The sequence below is a fragment of the Passer montanus genome, unplaced genomic scaffold, assembly GCF_014805655.1.
Source record: "Passer montanus isolate IOZ18808 unplaced genomic scaffold, ASM1480565v1 scaffold109, whole genome shotgun sequence".
NCBI lineage: Eukaryota > Metazoa > Chordata > Aves > Passeriformes > Passeridae > Passer > Passer montanus.
Window position 1 is genome coordinate 1,759,099 of NW_024357502.1, and position 20,102 is coordinate 1,779,200.

Here is a 20,102-nt window from a genome sequence, read left to right on the forward strand (position 1 = left end):
AACAACAAAACTAAACAAAACCCGTCGGGCACCAGCGCCGCTCTGAGGCGGCGCGCGCCGCCGCCGCCCTTTTATAGGCGGGCGCCTCCCAGCATGCCCCGCGGCGGGGGGCCAGCTCGCCTTTTGCACACGGCGCGCACGCGCGGCTCCCCCCNCCCCCCCGGCGAAGCCCGCGCTGCCTCCGCGCACGCGCAGAGCGCCCCCGGCGCGCCGTGTCCCCCCGCCCGCCGCTCCCGGGGCTCTCCCCGCTGCTTCCTCCCGCTTTTGGGGGCTCCCTCCCGCTTTTGGGGGCTCCCTCCCGCTTTTGGGGGCTTCTTCCCGGCTCGTCCCGGCGGCGGGGGACGCGGGGAGAGCGGCGGCTGCGCGCCGGCGGAGGTAGGAGGCGAGCGGCGGCCGCCCCCCCTCAGCGGTGAGGGCTGAGGGGAACGCGCGTAATGGCGGCTGTGGGGGGGCGGCTGAGGGGCCCTCATGAGGAGCTTCGGGCTGTGGGTGTTTGTTGTTTATTTATTTTTTTACCCATTCTCCTTTATTCTTTTATTCTCTAGTCCCTTTGTCGTTAATCTTTTATCCTTTCTCTTTCGGCACGCGGATAAAGCCGCCCCGTAGCCACCGACCTGCAGCGCAGCCGCAGCCCCGCAGGGGATTCGCCACATTTTGTACCCGGCACGGATTTAAATCTGGTTTTTAGACATTTCAGTCTCGGGTTTAAGCGGTTTGAAGCGAGGGAAACGCTGCCCTGGTCCTCTCTCCATTCCCCTGCACGTCAAACAGCACTCAAAGCCTTAATTTAATCCTTACTCAGGCTTTCAATACATAAATTCAGCATTTTTACGTTAAAACAATGGAATGGGGATGTTGGGAGTTGTAGGTTAAAATCGACCCTAAATAAACCAATACCAGCCTCAGGCTGGGTTTGCACCTCAGAACCTGGACGTGACCTCAGGCACCTCCTCGTGGTTTGGTGTTAAAAACGCGGATTTCCCCTTTTTTTCTGCTTTGAAACGGGAATAATTGAGCAGAATTGGGTAAAATACCCGAAGAAAAAAATATTTTTGCGGAAGCTCAGTAGCGTCACGTGGTTTGCAGCAACTTCCTCTTTTGGGGGATTTAACCTTTTTTAAAATATAATTTAGGCACAGGCTCCTTGGGTATTTTTTGTGTTATTTTAAATCAGAAATACAATGTGGATTGTTATTTTAATTTTTAAAAGACTGTTTTTATAGGGTTGTTTGTAAAAATATTTACATAAAATGTAAATTTAATGGGTTTTTTGGCTCAGAACCCAAACCAGCCCCCCAGAAATCTCATTGCAGCCCAGAACTGATGTTTAAATGTTGTTGGTTTTGGGTTTTTTGCTCCTTTCTCTGCTGTGGGATCCTTCCCTGGGCATGTAAAACCTTCAGTCAGCTGCTGGGAGGATCAGAGGGGGTGGATATGACATGAGCTCATGATTTTCTTTGGGATAAGACATTCCTCAAGGAAAAGGAGTATCCTGAATTTAATGTTTAATTTCTTTTCCCCATTTAAATCTGTCTCTGGGGTATGGGGATGGAAGGGACTAGCCCAGCCTATTCTTCCCCAAATTCTGCTGAAATTGAGGATATTTATCCAAGGGTGGGGTTTTCCCAAGGCTTCCAAAACCTGTGTTCCTTCTCTTCCTTCTTTTCCTTCCTCAATTTGGGATTTGAGTTGATTTTTATGCCACACAAGGAGCTCGTCTGGGTGCTTCCCTTTTATCTTTCTCTCTTGAAGGTAAATAAAACCTATTTTCCTACTTCCTTGCCATCAGTTAAATATTCTGTGTGCAATTTGGGCTTTTTTAGGGGAATTTTAGGCACGAATGTCGGTGATGGTGTCAAGGACTTGTTGCTGGTGTTTAAATAGATTTGTCAAACTTTGTGCTGCTCTGAAAGTGGAATTTGAGGAAGATTCCTGGTGTTCAAATGCCCAATTTTGGTCCTGTTTCAGGAATTCCTGGCTGGAAGGCTTGTCCTGAATTTTTATTTTTTTATTTTGGCGTGTCTGGATAGAAACCTCCTGCTCCAAAGGCTGGGATGGGGCAGAATTTTGGGAATAGTCCAGTAGATTGCACAGCTGGTGTTGATCTGCTCGGGTAGGGATGGAATTAACTTCTGCTGGGAGTTTTGTTTGGGATTTGGGAGCTGAGGTTGGCTTTCCCTGGGCTGGGAATGAGCCTGGAGTGGCTGAAGGGACATTCCATACCTGCAGAGTGTCCTTTTCCGTAGAAAAACTGGGATGGAGGAGTGGGAAAATGGAAGTTTGGCTTCCAGGATTGCACAGAGTGGGAGGAATAACTTTGCTTGGGTTTTGGGTCCCTTTTTTCCCCCGTGGTTTTATCTTATCCCAGGAATTTTCTTATTCAAGTGCTTCCTTTCCCATCTTGGTCCTTTTTTTAGGATCTGCTGCTTTCAGGCTTTACAATTCCAGCTCAGCCTTTGCTGTTCTCTTTTCCCTGGGAAATCCAAATTTCCAGGCTGGGATTTATCCTTTTCCCATTATCCAGGTGCTCCAGGACCATTCCCATTGTGCCTTCCTCTTCCTCCTCATCCTCCAGGACACCTCCCGATCCCTTGTGTGTCCCGGTGTGGCTGGAACATTCCCAGGCTCTTGGAATTCCAAATCCACTGATCCCAGCTGAGATCCTGCTGGATCTGAAGCTGGTAACCGGAGTGTCCCCAGGGAGGATTTTACCTGGAGCCGCTTTCACCTCTCAAATCCTGGGAATTTTTGCCTGAGGGCAGGTGATTCTGCTGGAATGGCAGACCCTGGAATGCCAGACCACCTGGATCTGTCACGCTCCGCTGGATTTGGGCCATGCAGGAGGAGCTGGAAGATCCCAGGATGGAGGGATAATATGGATGGACACCACGGATAACCCGGAAAATCCAGGAGCTCCTGCTGGAACTGGGATGTCCCCTTGAGCTGGGGTTGTGCTGGCAAGGGCAAGTCTGGAGGTGACAATCCCAGAGATCCACCCAGGGGGTGGTGAACTGCCCAGAGCCATCTCGGAAAGAATTCCCAGATGCAGGAAAAGGGCTGGGAATGCCTTGCCCGAGCCCTGACCTTGATGAGAGAACATCTGGGCTGCTGTGGATGAGGAATTCCCCAGAGGGAAGGACCATGGCACCCTCTGGATGCCATTGTGGTGTTGGGCAGCACGGGAAGGAGGAAGAGAATCCAGGTTTTTTCAAAACATTCCAAGATTTTGCCATCAAACAAAGGAAGAGCAGGGAATCTCCAAAGGAGACGCAGGTCTTGGGACTGGACACAGATCCATGGGGATGTGGTCAGTTCTGGAAAAGCTCTTGGAAAGGCACAGCAGCTTCCCAGGCATGGCTTTGGTTCCAGCTTTGTTTATCTGCTCTGGAGTTAGCACAGAGCCAGAAAATTCCATGCTATTTATAGGGACAAATCAGGAAATTGTCCTTTTGGAATTTCCTTTTGGATGAACCTTCTGTGGGGCGGGAGAAATCTGCTTCTGCCCTCTCCTGAGGCTCCTGGAGAAAAAGAGGCTCCACAGGGACCTTGTGGCTCTCCACGACTCCCTGACAGGGAGGGGGATTTGGGATCTGATCCCAGGGAATTACAGGATAAGAGGGAGCGGCCTCAGGCTGGGCCAGGGGAGGCTCAGGGTGGACATCAGCAGCAATTTCCTTATGGAAAGAGTGCTCAGGCCTTGGAAGTGCCCAGGGAGGTTTGGAGTGCCCATCCCTGGAGGTGTCTGAGGAATTCCTGGATGTGGCACTCAGTGCCAAGGTGGGCATCGGGCATGGCTTGGACTGGATGGTCCCAAAGGTGTTTTCCAGCCGGGATAATCCCAGGATTCTGTGCTGGTGCAGGTTCCTTGCCCTTTTCCTTCGTGCAGGAATTCTTGCTCCAGATCTGTCTCTTCCTGCAGCAGAGCCTTGTGCAGGTGCTGCAAACACCAGGGAGAGCTTAAAATCCAGAACTTTCCATTTCTCCATCTGTATTGGGAAGCCTGGAAAAGTGGAGGCGGGAAGTTGAGGGGAAAGCAAGGAAGGCATCGTTTGGCTTTTGTGTGGTGCTCTGAAATTCTGGGATTGCCGTTCCCAGGGATCAGCTGGGAATGTTCTCCTGGAGAAGGGAACGCTCCCGGGAGAGCTGAGAGCCTAAGGGAGAGCTGGAGAGGGACTTGGGACACGAGAGATGGAGGGACAGGACACAGGGAATGGCTTGAAATGGGAAAAGTAGAGTTTGGGCTGGGATCTTGGCAAGGAATTCCCGCCTGGGAGAGTGGGGAGGGGCTGGGCTGGAATTCCCAGGTTTGCTGTGGCTGCCCCTGGATCCTGGCAGTGCCCAAGGCCAGGTTGGACATTGGCGCTTGGAGCACCCTGGGATGGTGGAAGTATCCCTGATCTGGGGGTGGGATTGGATGGGATTTAAGCTCTTTTCCCACCCAAACCATTCCATGATTCCACCTGATCTCCGTTCAGTGTCGCCGCAGCGCCAGCTCGGAGCTCGGTCCCTGCTGTGGTGTCCCTGTCCCAGCAGTGGCCCTTCTGAGGCTCCGACACTTTCCAAACAAAGCTGCCTGGAAGAGGAAGGTGAGGCTCTCCCTGATATCTCCAGACCATTGTTTACTCCATCTTGGCATTTCCTTAGAAGCATTTCCAGCATTTCCTTTGGAAAGGTCACTCAGGAGCTCCTTGTCCGCAGCCCTTCCCAGAATCCTGGACTGGTTTAAGTGGGAAGGGACCTCAAATCCCATCCAATGCCACCCCCTGCCATGGGTGGGGACATTTCCCATAAACCAGGTTGCTCCAGGTCTTTCTCAGCCTGGATCCCATCCCTGGGCAGGCTAACGAGCTGAGGTTTGCAGAGGTGAGTTGTTATTCCCCACCCTGCTGTGGGAGCTTCCCTGCTCCCAGGTGTCCGTGTGAGATGGAAATACCTGGAGAGGTAAAAACTCATCCTATGGGAATTCTGGTTTTTTACCTCCTTCGAGAGATTCCTGATCTGTGGAATTAAGGTTGGTGGTGTTTCAGATTTCCTCTGCTGATCCGTTTGAGGTTGTCCTGGTGGTGGGTGGCTTTGACAGTGTTCCTTCTCCAAGTGCTTCCCAATGGGGATGGGCTCAGAAGGAATTTTTGTCCTCCAGTGCTGGGAATTCTGGAGAAAACACACACGGAAAGACAGGGGAATGTTGAGTCACATTTGTTTGGAAATCTTCTGGAGCGAACTTGGCTTTCACATGCAGCTCCTGTTGAAATCTAATTTAATTTATGGAGGGAGGAGGAATATTGGGTGAGAGGCTGGAATTTTGGGACTGCTGGCTGGTGGGAATCTGCTTATTGTTTGCTTGGAGAGGATTAATAGGATTCCTGTGTCTCCTGAGCCTGAACAGTTTGTACTTGGTTCAAATTAAATAATTCCTCAAAACAACTCACAGCCAGATGGGAACAAACTCCGGGAATTATGCTGGAAAATCCTCCTCTCCTGCACCTGTGTTCGGTCACTCTCTGTAACGTTTACTCCTTGAGCTGCGATCTCAGTGTGAATCTCTGCTCGTGGGAAAACTTCCAGCTGGAGTCAACTTCCACGAGTTTGGAAATCAAAATCCTGTGACGACGTCGGCGTTGGTGAGACAAGAACCTCGGCGCTGCAGGAACTCAGCGTGGAGCTTCAGGAACAGCCAGGAAAACTCCTGGGAAACCTGCAAGAAGAGTCCAGTTCCAGGAGACAACAAATGGACAAGGGGGAGATGAGGAATTCCCGGGTTTGGAGTTTTCCTGGTTTGGGCTGGGACGGGGCTGGGAGTTTTTGCAGCTGCTGCTCTGGCAGTGCCGTGTTTGGGGTTGGGAACGGGGCCGGAGCTGGGAACGCGCTGATGTTGTGGCTGCTGCTTTGTCCTCGCCCTAAATCCAGAATTCCCAGTGTCCTCGCTCGGTCCTCGAGGAGCTGCACAAGGACTTTGCTGCTCTTTGGTGTTTCACTGGTCTCGCTCTCCATCCCTGACCTGCTTGGACGGGTCTTGGAGCATCCTGGGATAATGGGAGGTGTGGAATGGGATGGGCTTTAAGGTCCCTTCCAGCCCCCAGCCCTGTGTGATTCTTCTTCCAGAGCTCTGTGGTGTTTCCTTTTCCTCTCCCTGTATTTGTACCTTCTTTTCCCACCTCACAGCACTGAATTCTCAGTGATTTCACCCAAACCAAGCCCCACTTCCACTGACCACGGTGCTTTTTGTGTGGAGATTTTGTTGTTGTTGCTCCTGTACAGTTTGACTCCTCTCTGTTTCCAACCCTTTCCATTTAAGCTCTCGGAGAGATCGGATATTTTCTACCCACAGAATTGCAGCCTCATCCCACCCTGTGAATTCTTGCAGGGTTTGCTCTTCACCCATGAGAGTGCTCATGGGAGTGTCCTCCTGGAAACGGCTCCGGCCTCGGCTCAGCTCCACCCAGCTGGAACTGGTTGGAGTTCTCCATCTAAGTGGTTCTACTTCCAACTCATCCCTCGTCACCCTTCCAGCAGGGGTGTTTCACGCTTTGCCTTGCTGCTCCTAAAATTATTAATTGTAATTAAACACAAACTCTGTTGTCACAAAGAAGTGAAATGTTAGGTGTCGCCAGGTGTTAAGCGATGCTGTTGCAAGTGTCACCACCAGTTGTGTTCCCTGTGACATCCACCTTGTTGGGTTAAGCTTGTTAATCACCTGTTTAATTGATTAATCACCTGTTCTCTATATTTAAGATTTTAAACAGTGAAAGAAAACGGGTTTTTTGTGAATTTTGAGTGCTTTAAACTGTGGTGCAAATCCCGCTTCTGTGCCTCGGGTTGCTTTTCTCCCCGTCCTAGAAGCTGCTGTGAGCAGATGCCAAAGATGACCCATCTAATCCTTGTCTTTTAACTTGCAGCTTTGTGTTGTTCTTGGAAAGTTTCGCACCACTTGTGAATTCCCTGAACCTTGGCCTTGCCAGCCCCCTTGTGTTGGGCCCTCCTCCTTTTCAGCTTGCCCAAATTAAGACCCACTTGGCTCTCCAGCACTTGGCTGCCAGCGGCGGGCGGGCAGCTCCCCACGCTGGCGCCCGCCAGGCATTGCTGAAAGACGCAATGTTTAGCCCCAGAGGAACCTTGCCCCCGAGGCCCAGAGGACCCAACCCGTCGGGCAGCAAACCCCCGGGAGGTTTTGGGGCCGGAGGCGCGGCGGGGCCGCCCAGGAAAGCCGCACCCGCGACGCCCCAAGGAGCGCCCCAGAGATTCTCGGGGCAGGACGGGCTGCAGTGGACGGGTTCGCAGAGGATCAACGTCCGCGTCACGCTGCACAGGGCCGATCCCAGGAAGGTCAAGGAGAAGACCGGCCTGCACCAGGAGCAGAAGGGAGAGCCACGCGCCAGTCGCTGGGATGGCGGCCCCTGCCCCGCCAGCACCGCCGGGCCGAAGCCGCCCGGCCCAGCGCCGGTCTTGGAGCAGAACTCCAACCCCCAGAACCGCTACACGCCTGAAAGCGCCTCCAGCATTTTAGCGAGCTTCGGGCTGTCCAACGAAGACCTGGAGGAGCTGAGCCGCTACCCCGATGACCAGCTGACGCCCGAGAACATGCCACGGATCCTGCGGGAGATCCGCATCCGGAAGATGGGCCACGCCGTGTCTGGTCTGCACGCTCCGAGCCGGGGGGAGGAGCCGGTGGGCGAGAGCAGCGGCACCACCGTCAAGAGCAAAGTGATCGACTACGGCCACGCCAGCAAGTACGGCTACACCGAGGACCCGCTGGAGATCCACACCTACAACCCCGAGGCGCTGCCCGAGGAACCGCTGGAAGCGCGCGTCTACAATCCCGAAAGCTCAAGCGCGGAGATCCGGGAAGAATTCCAGCGGGAGCAGAGCGTGCCGGTGGCCGTCCCGCCGCCCAACGTGCCGTGCAACCCCGTGTTCCCGGCCGAAGACCTCATCAAGCTGCCGGCTTTCCCCACTGACTCCTCTCCCACTCCGTCGTTTTTCCCGGCCGAGCCGCCGGCCAAGGTGCCGGTGCTGTGCAGCACTGCGCCCGCCGCGCTGCCGGTGGTGAAGCCGGTGTCCCAGCCGCCCATGCCGCCGGTGCTGCCGCCCATACTGCCGGCGCTGCTGCCCACGCCGCTGCCGCAGCCCATGCTGCCCCCGGTGATGCCGCCGCTGGTCCAGCCGCCCGTGTCCCAGCACGTGTTGCCGCCCTTGACGCCGCCGCCCTTCTCGGCCGGGCTCCTGGCCGCCATCAGCCAACACGAGCAGAAGCAGCGCGACGCCGGCAGCGCCCATCCCGGGCCCAGCACTGCCGGCGGGACCTCGGCGGGACACAAACCCTACCACAAACCCTTCCACCCACCGGCACAGGAGCCCATCAAATCCCCGTTCGGGGTGGTGAAGGCGTCCTGGCTGCCCGTGTTCCCCGACCAGAAGAGCAAACGCCTGCCCACCCCGTCCATGATGAACGACTACTATGCCACGTCGCCGCGAATATTCCCACATTTGTGTTCTCTGTGTAACCTTGAATGCACTCATATGAAGGTGAGTGGCTTTCCCAGATTATTCCCTAAGCGTGTGTACTCGGCACCTTTTCCTGCTGCTGGTTGTTTTTCCTGGGAATTCCGTGGATTGGGATGCTGGTCGCCAAGTTTGAATGTTGGGAATGGTGCTGGAAATGATTGTAACGGCGTGTTCTGCTCCCAGTTGCATTTCAGAGTTGCTTTACATGTTGATTTTTGGGAGTTTTTTTAAGTATTGAAATGTTTTTGGTTTTGCAGCAGGTTTCAAACAACAAAACAAACCTCAAGCAGTGGAATGAAATATTCATGTTGTGTGTGGGGGACTCAGATCATGTCTGGGGGCGGGTGAGATGTCTGTGTGTTCATTCCCCCCCTCCTCCTCCTCCAAACTCTGCCTGAAAACAAAAGAGCCCATTTAGAACCCGAAATTTCATCTTCCAAATCTGCTCTGTGTGACAACGCTGAATATTCCAGAGGCTGGCTCGGGGCGACGCAGAAAATGCGTCCATTCATCCTGCCGGCTTTCAGCCTTGAAGGAAATCACAGTTTCAGCTTTGAAGGAAAAAATAAAGGGAGAAAATGGTGGCCGTTGGGAGATAAAAAATGTTTTGGAAGCTGTGTGTTTTTCTGGAAAAGCCTGAGGTTTGATCTGTCAAAAAGGTGGGAGAACGTGATATTAAAAAACCAGAGTAATTAATTAATAATTATTTAATATATTTGGATTGCAAAGTGTGGAGAGGCTGTGGGGGAGGGATTTTTGTAATTTGGCAAAATCCTGGAGATTTTAGGCTCTGTTTGCTGTGCATTAAAAATCTGGCTGAAAATGGGAACGGCTTTGTTAGGGAAAACCAAACAGAAATTCCCAAACCCTTTTTCCCAGGAAGCGCTGACGGCCAGGGAGGTGGGCAGCTGGAAATTGGAAGAGAAGGATGATTTTAAATAAAAATGGGTAAATTGAACAGGAAAATGAAAATAGGGACACGTTAACAAAGGGGAAAAGCAGTTTGGGAAAAGGAAGTTAATTTAGATGGGAATTCTTCTCATGTTTAAGGAGGGAAATGTTGTCACTAAACATCTGTTGGCAGATCAGCTCTGGCTGGGGGTTTTGGGCTGGATTAAAGCTTGTGCAGTCTTGTCCTGGTGGCACTGGGGTGGGATGTGTTCCCAGGAATCCTGATCCTACTGTAGCCTCCCAAATCTGCTCCCTGTCCTGTAGCTCTGGCCCCGATTCCCTTCCCTTGGGAAGCGTTTGGTGTTTGTCTCCCAGGGACACAGGAGACCTCCCTGGACCAGCCCTGGTGCAGAAGAACCCACAAGAGTTTGGGAATTTTATCCCAAAAATAAAACTGATGAAGAAATGTCCAGCTGGTGTATCCATGAGTTGCAGAGATTGAAGAATTCCTCTCAATTCCAGCTCTGCACTTCAGCAAATCTGGTCGGTCCTGGGTGGTTGGAGATGAGCTGGACATTCAAGATTTGTCTTCCCAACCGTTCCCTGTCCCGTTCTGGGAGAGATGGATGGGACCTCAGTTGGGAAGAGCCACTGGATCTGGTGATTCCCAAGGACTTGAGACATTTGATGCTGTCCCAGGTGGCATGGCTGTCCCCAGCCTGGAGAAAGGGATTTCATGGATGGTGGCACTTGGAGTTGTCACCAGCTCCACGCCCAGGTGGGACCAACCACCCCAGGATTGGCATCAGCACCGTTCAACGTCTCCATCGGTGACAAGGACACCGGGATTGGTCACCCTTGGCATGGTGAAGGTGACACCAAGCTCTGCACTGGGATCACACCTGGAGGGATTTTCCGTGACAGCCTGGAGAGCTTGGACCATCCCAACCTCGTGAGGCTGCGAGGGCAGGAGCTCCTTGGGGCAGGACAATCCCAGCACAGATCCAATCTTCCAGGTGGGAAGAGAGTGATTGGAGCAGCCCTCGGAGAAGGACTTGGGCTGTTGTGGATGGGAAGCTCCAAATATCGAGACAGATCCCTGTGCCCTGGGCTGATCCCGCAACGTGGGCAGCGGGAAAGGTGGGAGTTCTGCCCAGCTGAGACCCCGCCTGCAGAGCTGCCTCCAGCTTTGGGGCAACATCAGGAGGACCTGGAGCTGCCGGAGCAAATCCAGAGGAGGCCGTGGAGGTGCTCTGGAGCCAGCTTGGGAGAGCTGGGAATGTTCACCCGGAGAAGGGAAAAATCCAGGGAATCATCAGAGTCCCTGCAGGGGCTCCAGGAGAGCTGCAGAGGGACTGGGGACAAGGGACAGAGGGACAGGACACAGGGAATGGCTGCCACTGGCCAAGGGGAGATTGGGCTGGGATCTGGGCAAGGAATTGCTGGCTGGGAGGGTGGGCAGGGGCTGGGCTGGAATTCCCAGAGCAGCTGTGGCTGCCCCTGGATCCCTGGCAGTGCCCAAGGCCAGGTTGGATGGATTTGGATCCACCTGGGATTGGGGAAGGTGTCCCTGCCGTGGCAGGAGTGGGAATGGGATGGGTTTAGGGTCCCTTCCAACCCAAACTGTTCCATGATTCTGGGATAACAGGAACCAACATTGGATGATGATGCTGAAGGTGCTCAACAATGAAAACCTTCTCTGTCCCATGTCTGAAGACCCTGAAACCAAAATTCCAAAGATAACAGGAGCCAACATTGGATGATGCTGAAGGTGCTCAACAATGAAAACCTTCTCTGTCCCATGTCTGAAGACCCTGAAACCAAAATTCCAACAACGGGTTCTGAGTTCAGGCTGTTGGTGCTGAGCTCCATTTTTCCATGGATTTTCCCATGGATTTTTAAAATCTGCTCTTGGATTGACTCATTTTGGATCCGACCATGCCGCATTGCCCGTGAGAAGAGAATTCCAGCCACTGGACTATGAAACCCAGAGGTTCCCACCTGGATGTGGGATATTCATCCCAGCATCGTCCCTCCAGTTTGGCTGTGCCAAAACTCTGGAAGTTAAATTTTCCCTGGAAAAAAATTCCTCCTAGATGTCATTTTTACAGATTTCTGGTGCATTTTAAGGTTTTGGGGTTTTTTTGGTCTAGAAGCCACAAGTTTTGGTATTTCCCACCGGCATCCAGAGTTTTTTATGGAAAATGGATAATTTTCACCTTTGAAGCAGGCAGGTCCAAAATATTGGGAATTTGTAGAAAAAATGGTGGAAATTTGTGGAGGTGTCAGTGGAAGGGTGGTGGGCTTGGGGCAGCAGCAGAATTTGGCAGATTTGGCCTCATTTTGATCTCAGGCAGGAAGGGATGTGGTGAGAGGTTGGACTCTGATCTTGAGGAACCTTCCTGTGGGATCCTCAGGGGTGGCTGTGAGGAGGTGCAGCCACACCAAGGTGGATTTTGGGGCATTAAAATCAGAATTTGAGGCAAAAATCGATGCTTGGGCCAGATATTCCCAAAAATCGTTGTGTCCTGGGTGTTTTTTTAGGTCAAAATTCCCAATTCCGCTCGGGGATAGGCGGAGTCTGACCCCGCTGCTGTTCCCTTTCAATTCTGATTTCCCAAATCCTCAAAATCTCGAAGGATTTTATGGATGTTCCATGGAGCAGCTTCGTTTTTCGCTCAGAATTGCGTCCTGTGGGAATAACAAAGCGGGATTTGTGGGATTCCTCCTTCTCCAAACACTTCACGTCTTGGATGGAGCAGATTTCTCGGAATAACAACGATTCCTTCATCCTCCATCCCCTCACGTCTGGAATGAAGAGGATTTGAGACATTCCCAGCACGAGGAATCGGATTTATCCTTATTTTTATCCACTTTTGTTCCCCAAATCTGTTCAAAGTTGGGGGTGATGCCTCCTTGGACCTCAAATCTGTGAAATCCTTGGGATTTTCATTTTTCCATGAAGATTTGCACTCGGAATTCCTTTATTGGACACTTTGCTCCGCCACCTTCTGCTTCCAGGATTTCTTGGTGGTGATCCATGAGTGAGAGGAGGTTGGGATGGAATTAGGGAAGGTGGGAATGGAGGAGTTCAGATGGAATTTTTCTTCTCACCAGGATTTATGGGAAGGGATCCTCTTATTTTAGGGGAAGGACTTCTTTGGATCCCAGGAAAAATCGTGGCTGTTCCATCCCTGGAATGTCCAAATCCGGGCTGGATGGGGCTTGGATCAACCTGGGATAATGGGATCATCTTTAGGTTCCCTTCCAACCCAACCATTCCATGATGATTCCGTGGGCAGTGCATTATTCCCAAAGAGTGGGAAGCGCCAGGAATGAGGCAAAAAGGAGGAAAATCCATAAATCCAGAGGGTTTTGGATTCTGTGGACAGTGGAATATTCCCAAAGAATGGGAAGAGTTAGGAATGAGGCAAAAAGGAGGAAAATCCATAAATCCAGAGGGTTTTGGCTGGCGAGGACCTGGCAAGGAGAAGAAGATTCCCAAAAGTCTTGCATCAGCAGCTGGAGGGATTTGGGAGCCAAAACCCCTCCTTGGCACCGTGGAATTGGAATTCTGGGAGTCAAATTCCCTTTTCATTCCCACCGAGTTTTCCTTGAGGAACAGCTTTGGTTTATCCTGGTGAAAGTGAAGCCTGGAAAGATCCGGATCTTTGGGAATGGGATTGCTTAGGGATGGCCTGGAATTAGGGAAAACCTGCTTGGAATGCTGAAATTGCTGCTTTATCCACGTGGGAATGATTCCATCATCCCGACTCTTCAGATCCATTATTTTATATTAATTATTCCATATTTGATTGGGATTTATGATCTAAGAGCAGCTGGAAGTTGATTTTTTTTTTTCCCCAAGGATATTTAATAATTCTCATTGCTGATGTTCCACCTTGAAGAATTCCAGAGTTTTCCAAGGAATATCCCTTCTCTGTAGAAAACTGTCTCCTTTTGTTCCCAGCTCCCTGTCAATATTCCCAGTTAAACCCAAGTTTAGGCATTTTTATACGGAATGAAATCCTATTTTTATCAGATTTTTTAAATGATAAAGGAGCATGAAAAACATCCCGAGGCTCTGGAATGACCTTTGAGCTGTGACATGATGGGAACTGAACATTCCCGGAGCTCCAGGCACGGAAATTCCGGGCTGGGAATGAGATTGGATGTGGAGATGCCCCATTTGGAGGAGCTGGAATTGCTCATGGATGTGGCAGCAAATCCTGGATTTATTCCCTTTCATTCTGATTTTTTTGGAGCAGCCTCCGGTGATCCACGTGCTGCTGCCATCCCCAGCGAGGGGGTGGCTTAATTGAGGAATTAATCGATTTAATGAGGTGATTGAATTAATTAATGCAATCCATTGATTGAATTCATCAGTTTAATTGAGGCTCCTGTTCTGGAGCAGTGATAATCAGCTTTTAACCTCCTGCCTGAATTCCATGGAAATTTGACTTTGCCGAGGTAAAAAGGGGCTGGAAAGTGCAAAACCAGCCCCAAGGGATTGGGGTGATCCCGGGGTTTTCCACCCTGATCCCGCTTTTCCCAATGTTCTTTTTGCCCCCAGGATTGGATCCTGCACCAGAACAACCCCGCCCACCTCGAGAGCTGCCGCAGGCTGCGCCAACAGTAAGGGATCCACTGGGATCTGATGGGAATCCATTGGGGATCTGATGGGAATTCATTGGGATCTGATGGGAATCCTCTGGGGATCATTGGGAATCCACTGGGATCTGATGGGAATTCACTGAGGATCTGATGGTGATCCATTGGGGATCTGATGGGGATCCACTGGGGATCTGATGGGAGTCCATTGGGATCTGATGGGAATCCATTGGGATCTGATGGGAATCCACTGGGGATCATTGGGAATCCATTGGGGAATCCATTCGGGATCCACTGGGGATCTGATGAGAATCCACAGGTGATCTGATGGGAATTCACTGGGGATCATTGGGAATCCTCTGGGGAATTCATTTGGGATCCATTGGGGGATCCATTGGTAATCCACTGGGGAATCCATTTGGGATCCACTGGGGATCTGATGAGAATCCACAGGTGATCTGATGGGAATTCACTGGGGATCATTGGGAATCCTCTGGGGATCTGATGGGAATCCACTGGGGATCCATTTGGGATCTGACGGGAATCCATTGGGGATCCACTGGGGAACCCATTGGGAAATCTGCTGGGGATCCACCCAGGATCTACTGGGGATACACTGGGGAATCTGCTGGGAATCCATTGGGGAATCCACTGGGCGTTTTTCCCTTTGTCATCAACAGGTATCCCGAGTGGAATCCTGAGGCTCACTCCTCCAGCAGGTACCTTGTGATTTTAATTCCTTCTCTTAATTACCCACTAATAATTAATTAATTTTTACCAATTATTTTCTCTGATTTGCCCTCTCCAACCCCTCTCCATAAGGTCACATTTTTATTATAAAATTTTGGGGCCTTTTTATGGAATTCTGGCCCAAATTCCATAGAATTCAAAGCTGGTTTGGGTTGGAGGGACCTTAAATTCCACATTTTTATCCATTTTTTCCAGCTTTTCCTTTTTTTTCTGTTTTTTTTTCGAGTTTTTTCCGGTTTTTCCCATTTTTCCAATTTATCTAGTTTAGTCCAGATTAGTCCAGTTTTGTCCAGTTTTGTCCATTTTTCCCCAGTTTCTTAATTTTTTCCAGTTTTATCCAATTTTGTACCTTTTATTCCTGTTTAATCCTGTTAAATCCAGTTTAATCCAGATTTTCCCCAGTTTCCTCTGTTTTTCTCTATTTCATCCAGTTTTTTCTAGATTTTTCCAGTTTAGTCCAGTTTAGTACAGTTTTGTCCATTTTTCCTGGTTTAGTCCTGTTTTATCCCTTTTATTCCAGTTTCATCCATTTAAGTCCATTTTTCCTTTTTTTTTCATTTTTCCCTTTTTTTCAATTTTTTCCCTGTTTTCCAATTTTCCCCCATTTTTTTCCCATTTTTTTTTCTTTTTTTCCATCCTTTCACTTATTTTTCTTTTTTTTCCATTTTTTCCCCATTTTTCAAATGTTCCCTTTTTTTCCATTTTTTAAATTTTTCCATTTTTTCAATTTTTTCTTTTTTTTCCTTTTTTCCATTTTAATTTTTTTTTCCATTTTCTTGGAACTTGGATCAGTTTTATCCAGTTTTTCCAGTTTAGTCCAGTTTTATCCCTTTCATTCCAATTTGATCCTGTTAAGTCCCATTCAGTCATTTTTTCCATTTTTTCCACTTTTATCCATTTTTTCCATTTTTTTCCCCTTTAGTCCAGTTTAATCATTTTTTCCCAGTTTAGTCCACTTTCATCCCTTTCATTCCAGTCTGATCCCATTAAATCCCATTCAATCATTTTCCCATTTCTTCCACTTTTATCCAGTTCAGTCCAGTTCAATCCATTTTTCCCAGTTTAGTCCGGAGTTTTTTCTCCCTTCGAAGTTTTTTCCACCCCCAGTGGGAATTTTGGGAATTCACTGGGATTCATGATGGTTTGTTGATCCCTGACCAGAATTTTGGGAATGCTCAGTGGGGTTCCCAAAGTTTTCACCACCCCCAGTGGGAATTTCAGGAGTGCTCGGTGGGGTTTCCGAAATTTTCTTCATCCCCAATGGCAATTTTGGGAATTCTCAGTGGGATTCCCAAATTTTTCTTTACCCCCAGTGGGAATTTTGGGAATTCTCTGTGGGGTTACCGGGGTTGGCTTCAGCTGCAGTGAGGATTTTGGGAGTTTGCTGGGATTCATGATGGTTTTTTGATTCCTGGTCAGGATTTTGGGAATTCTCAGTGGGATTCTTGTTGGTTTTTCACTCCCAATGGAAATTTTGGGAATGCTCTATGGGGTTCCCAAAGTTTTCTTTACCCTCAGTGGGAATTTTGGGAATTCGCTGGGATTCACGATGGTTTTTTCACCCCTGATCAGAATTTGGGATGTGGGAAGGGATTTGGAGATGATTTATTCCACAATCCCGTCCCACCTTCCCTTGGAATTCCGGGATTCCAGTAAGATTTACTTCAGAATTCCAACAATTCCAGTCCAACCTTCCCTTGGAATTCCGGGATTCCAGTAAGATTTATCTCACAATTCCAACAATTCCAGTCCAACCTTCCCTTGGAATTCCGGGATTCCAGTAGGATTTATCTCACAATTCCAACAATTCCAGCCCAGCCTTCCCTTGGACACTTCCAGGGATGAAAAATTCCTGGAATTCTGGAATTCCATCAGGATTTATTCCCTAATTCCTACAATCCCAGCCCAACCTTTCCAGGGATGAAAATTCATGGAATTACAGAATTCCATCAAGATTTATTCCACAATCCCAGGTGGCTCCAATTCCAATCCAGCCTTTGCTTGGACACTTCCAGGGATGGAAAAATCTTGGAATTCCATCAAGATTTATTCCACGATTCCCACAATCCCAATCTTCCAATCCAAGGTGGCTCAAATCCATCCTTTCCTTGGATGAAAAATTCCTGGAATTCTGGAATTCCATCAGGATTTATTCCACAATTCCAGCCCAACCTTTCCTTGGAATTCTGGAATTCCATCGAGATTTATCCCACAATCCCAGGTGGGGGATTTCCTTGGACACTTCCAGAGATGGAAAATCCTGGAATTCTGGAATTCCATCGGGACTTATTCCACAATTTCCCCAATCCCAGGTAGCTCCAACCAGCTTTTCCTTGGACACTTGTAGGGATGAAAAAATCCTGGAATTCCATCAGGATTCATTCCACAATCCCAGGTGGCTCCAATTCCAATCCAGCCTTTCCTTGGACGATTCCAGGGATGAAAATCCTGGAATTCCATCAGGATTCATTCCACAATTCCCACAATCCCAGGTGGCTCCAGTCTTTTCCTTGGACACTTTTAGGGATGACAAATTCCTGGAATTCCATCAGGATTTATTCCACAATTCCCACAACCCCAACCTTCCAATCCAAGGTGGCTCAAATCCATCCTTTCCTTGGATATAAAATTCCTGGAATCCTGGAATTCCATCAGGATTTATTCCACAATTCCCCCAATCCCAGATGGCTCCAATCTTTTCCTTGGACACTTGTAGGGATGACAAATTCCAGGAATTCTGGAATTCCATCAGGATTCATTCCACAATTCCCCCAATCCCAGGTGGCTCCAATCCAGCCTTTCCTTGGATTAAAGAAATCCTGGAATTCCATCAGGATTTATTCCACAATCCCAGGTGGCTCCAATTCCAATCCAGCCTTTCCTTGGACGCTTCCAGGGATGAAAATCTTGGAATTCCATCAGGATTTATTCCACAATTCCCACAATCCCAGGTGGTTCCAATCCAACCTTTCCTTGGACACCTCCAGGGATGAAAATCCTGGAATCCTGGAATTCCATCAGGATTTATTCCACAATTCCCCCAATCCCAGGTGGCTCCAATCCAAGGTGGCTCCAATCCAACCTTTCCTTGGATTAAAGAAATCCTGGAATTCCATCAGGATTCATTCCACAATTCCCCCAATCCCAGGTGGCTCCAATCTTTCCCTTGGACACTTGTAGGGATGACAAATCCCAGGAATTCCGGAATCCCACCCAGCTTTCCTCCCCAGCCCCCTCCAGCCTCCCCCGCCCCCGGCAGTGCCAGAGCCGCGGGAATGCGGGATTTGGGATCGTGTGTGTTGCAGCTGCTGCGGGAGGAGCTGCTGAGCTGCGGCACCGTGCTGCACATCTCGGAGCTGCCGGACTCGGGCTTCTCCGACCAGGACATCAAGCGGCTGGTGCAGCCCTTCGGGAAGGTCAGCGACCTCATCGTGCTGCGCTCCCGCAACGAGGTCAGCGCCAGCGGGGTCGGGATGGGGAATGGGAATGGGGGTTCTGGGATTGGGAATGGGGGTTCTGGGATTGGGAGTTCTGGGAGTTCTGGGATTGGGAATGGGGGTTCTGGGATTGGGAGTTCTGGGAGTTCTGGGATTGGGATTCCTTCCTTCCGTCCTTCCTTCCCTCCCCTTCATTCTCCTTTCCCCTTCCCCCTCCTTTTTTCCCTTTACTCTCCCTTTTTTTCCTTTTTTCCCATTTTTTCTCCCTTTCCCTCCTTCCCTTTCCCTGCACTCTTTGATCCCTCCCTGCAATTCCCAATCCCGCCGGGATTTCCCCCCCCGCCCCGGAATTCCGGCAGTTCCGGGAGCTGGGCCATTCCCTGTGTTCCAGGCCTACCTGGAGATGAACTACAAGGAGGCCGTCATCGCCGCCGTCAAGTTCGGGGAGACGGCGCCGGTGCTGCTCAACGGGAAACGCGTCCGGATCAGCGTGGCCGAGAGAGCGCCGGTGGGAATGCCGGCCGCGAGCGGGAATTCCGGCCGGGAATGCCGGCCGCGAGCGGGAATTCTGATCAGGAATTCCGGCCAGGAATGCCGGCCGGGAGCGGGAATGCCGGCCGGGAATTGCGGCCGGGAATGCCGGCCGGGAGCGGGAATTCTGATCAGGAATTCCGGCCAGGAATGCCGGCCGGGAGCGGGAATGCCGGCCGGGAATTGCGGCCGGGAATGCCGGCCGGGAGCGGGAATTCTGATCAGGAATTCCGGCCGGGAATTCCAACCGGGAGCGGGGATTCCAGCTGGAATCTGGGAATTCCAGCCAGGAATTCCAGCCGGGAGCAGGGAATCCGGCCGGAATCTGGGAATTCCAGCCAGGAATTCTGGCCGGGAGCGGGGAATCCAGCCAGGAATTCCAGCTGGGAGCAGGGATTCCAGCTGGAATCTGGGAATTCTGACCAGGAATTCCGCTTGGGAGTGGCAATTCCAGCCAGAATCTGGGAATTCCAGCCAGGAATTGCGGCCGGGAGCAGGGAATCCAGCCGGGAATTCTGACCAGGAGTGGGAATTCCAGCCAGGAGGAGGAATGTTGGCTGGGAATGGCACCTGGAAAATGAGGGTGGGAGCAGCAATTCCCACTGGGAATTCTGGCCAGGAGAGGGAATTCCAGCTGGGAATTGCAGCTGGGAGAGGAAATTCCAGCCAGGATTCCAGCTGGGAATTCTGAGCAGGAGGAGCAGTTCTGACCAGGAGAGGGAATTCCAGTTGGGAGTGGGAATACTGGCTGGGAATGGCACCTGGAAAATGAGGGTGGGGGTGGCAATTCCCACTGGGAATTCTGCCTGGGAGCAGGGATTCCAGCCGGGAATTCTGAGCAGCAGTGGGAATTCCAGCCCAGGATTGGGGAATTCCATCCAGGAGAGGGAATTCCAGCCAGGAGTGGGAATATTGGCTGGGAATGGCATCTGGAAAATGAGGGTGGGGATAGCAATTCCCACTGGGAATTCCAATCAGGAATTCCAACCGGGAATTCTGACCGGGAGTGCCCATTCCAGGTGGGAATTGCAGCTGGGAGAGGAAATTCCAGCTGGGAATTCTGAGCAGGAGAGGGAATTCCAACCAGGAATTCCGACTGCAAATGCCAACTGGGAATTCCAGTCAGGAATTCCAACCGGGAGCAGCAATCCCAGCCGGGAATTCCATCCTGGGATCTGGGAATTCCAACTGGGAGTAGCAATTCCAGTTGGGAATTCCAGTCAGGAATTCCAATTGGGAATTCTAGCCAGGAGAGAGAATTCCAGCTGGGAATGCCAACCAGGAATTCTGTCCTGGAATCTGGGAATTCCAGCCGGGAATTCGAGCAGGGAGTGGGAATTCCAGCCCAGGATCTGGGAATTCCAGCCAGGAGCAGGAATT

The 20,102-nt window shown here is 50.7% G+C and overlaps 1 protein-coding gene across 1 annotated transcript in view; it reads left to right on the forward strand.

The window, feature by feature from the left end:
* Nucleotides 1-20,102, forward strand: part of ZNF638 (zinc finger protein 638) — a 46,344-nt gene that overhangs the window by 4,516 nt on the left and 21,726 nt on the right. Inside the window, exons 2-6 of the mRNA XM_039724057.1 lie at nucleotides 6,897-8,523; nucleotides 13,967-14,028; nucleotides 14,685-14,723; nucleotides 17,759-18,206; nucleotides 18,583-18,746. Coding sequence (XP_039579991.1) covers nucleotides 6,897-8,523; nucleotides 13,967-14,028; nucleotides 14,685-14,723; nucleotides 17,759-18,206; nucleotides 18,583-18,746 — 2,340 coding nt within the window. The remainder of the gene's footprint in view (nucleotides 1-6,896; nucleotides 8,524-13,966; nucleotides 14,029-14,684; nucleotides 14,724-17,758; nucleotides 18,207-18,582; nucleotides 18,747-20,102) is intronic.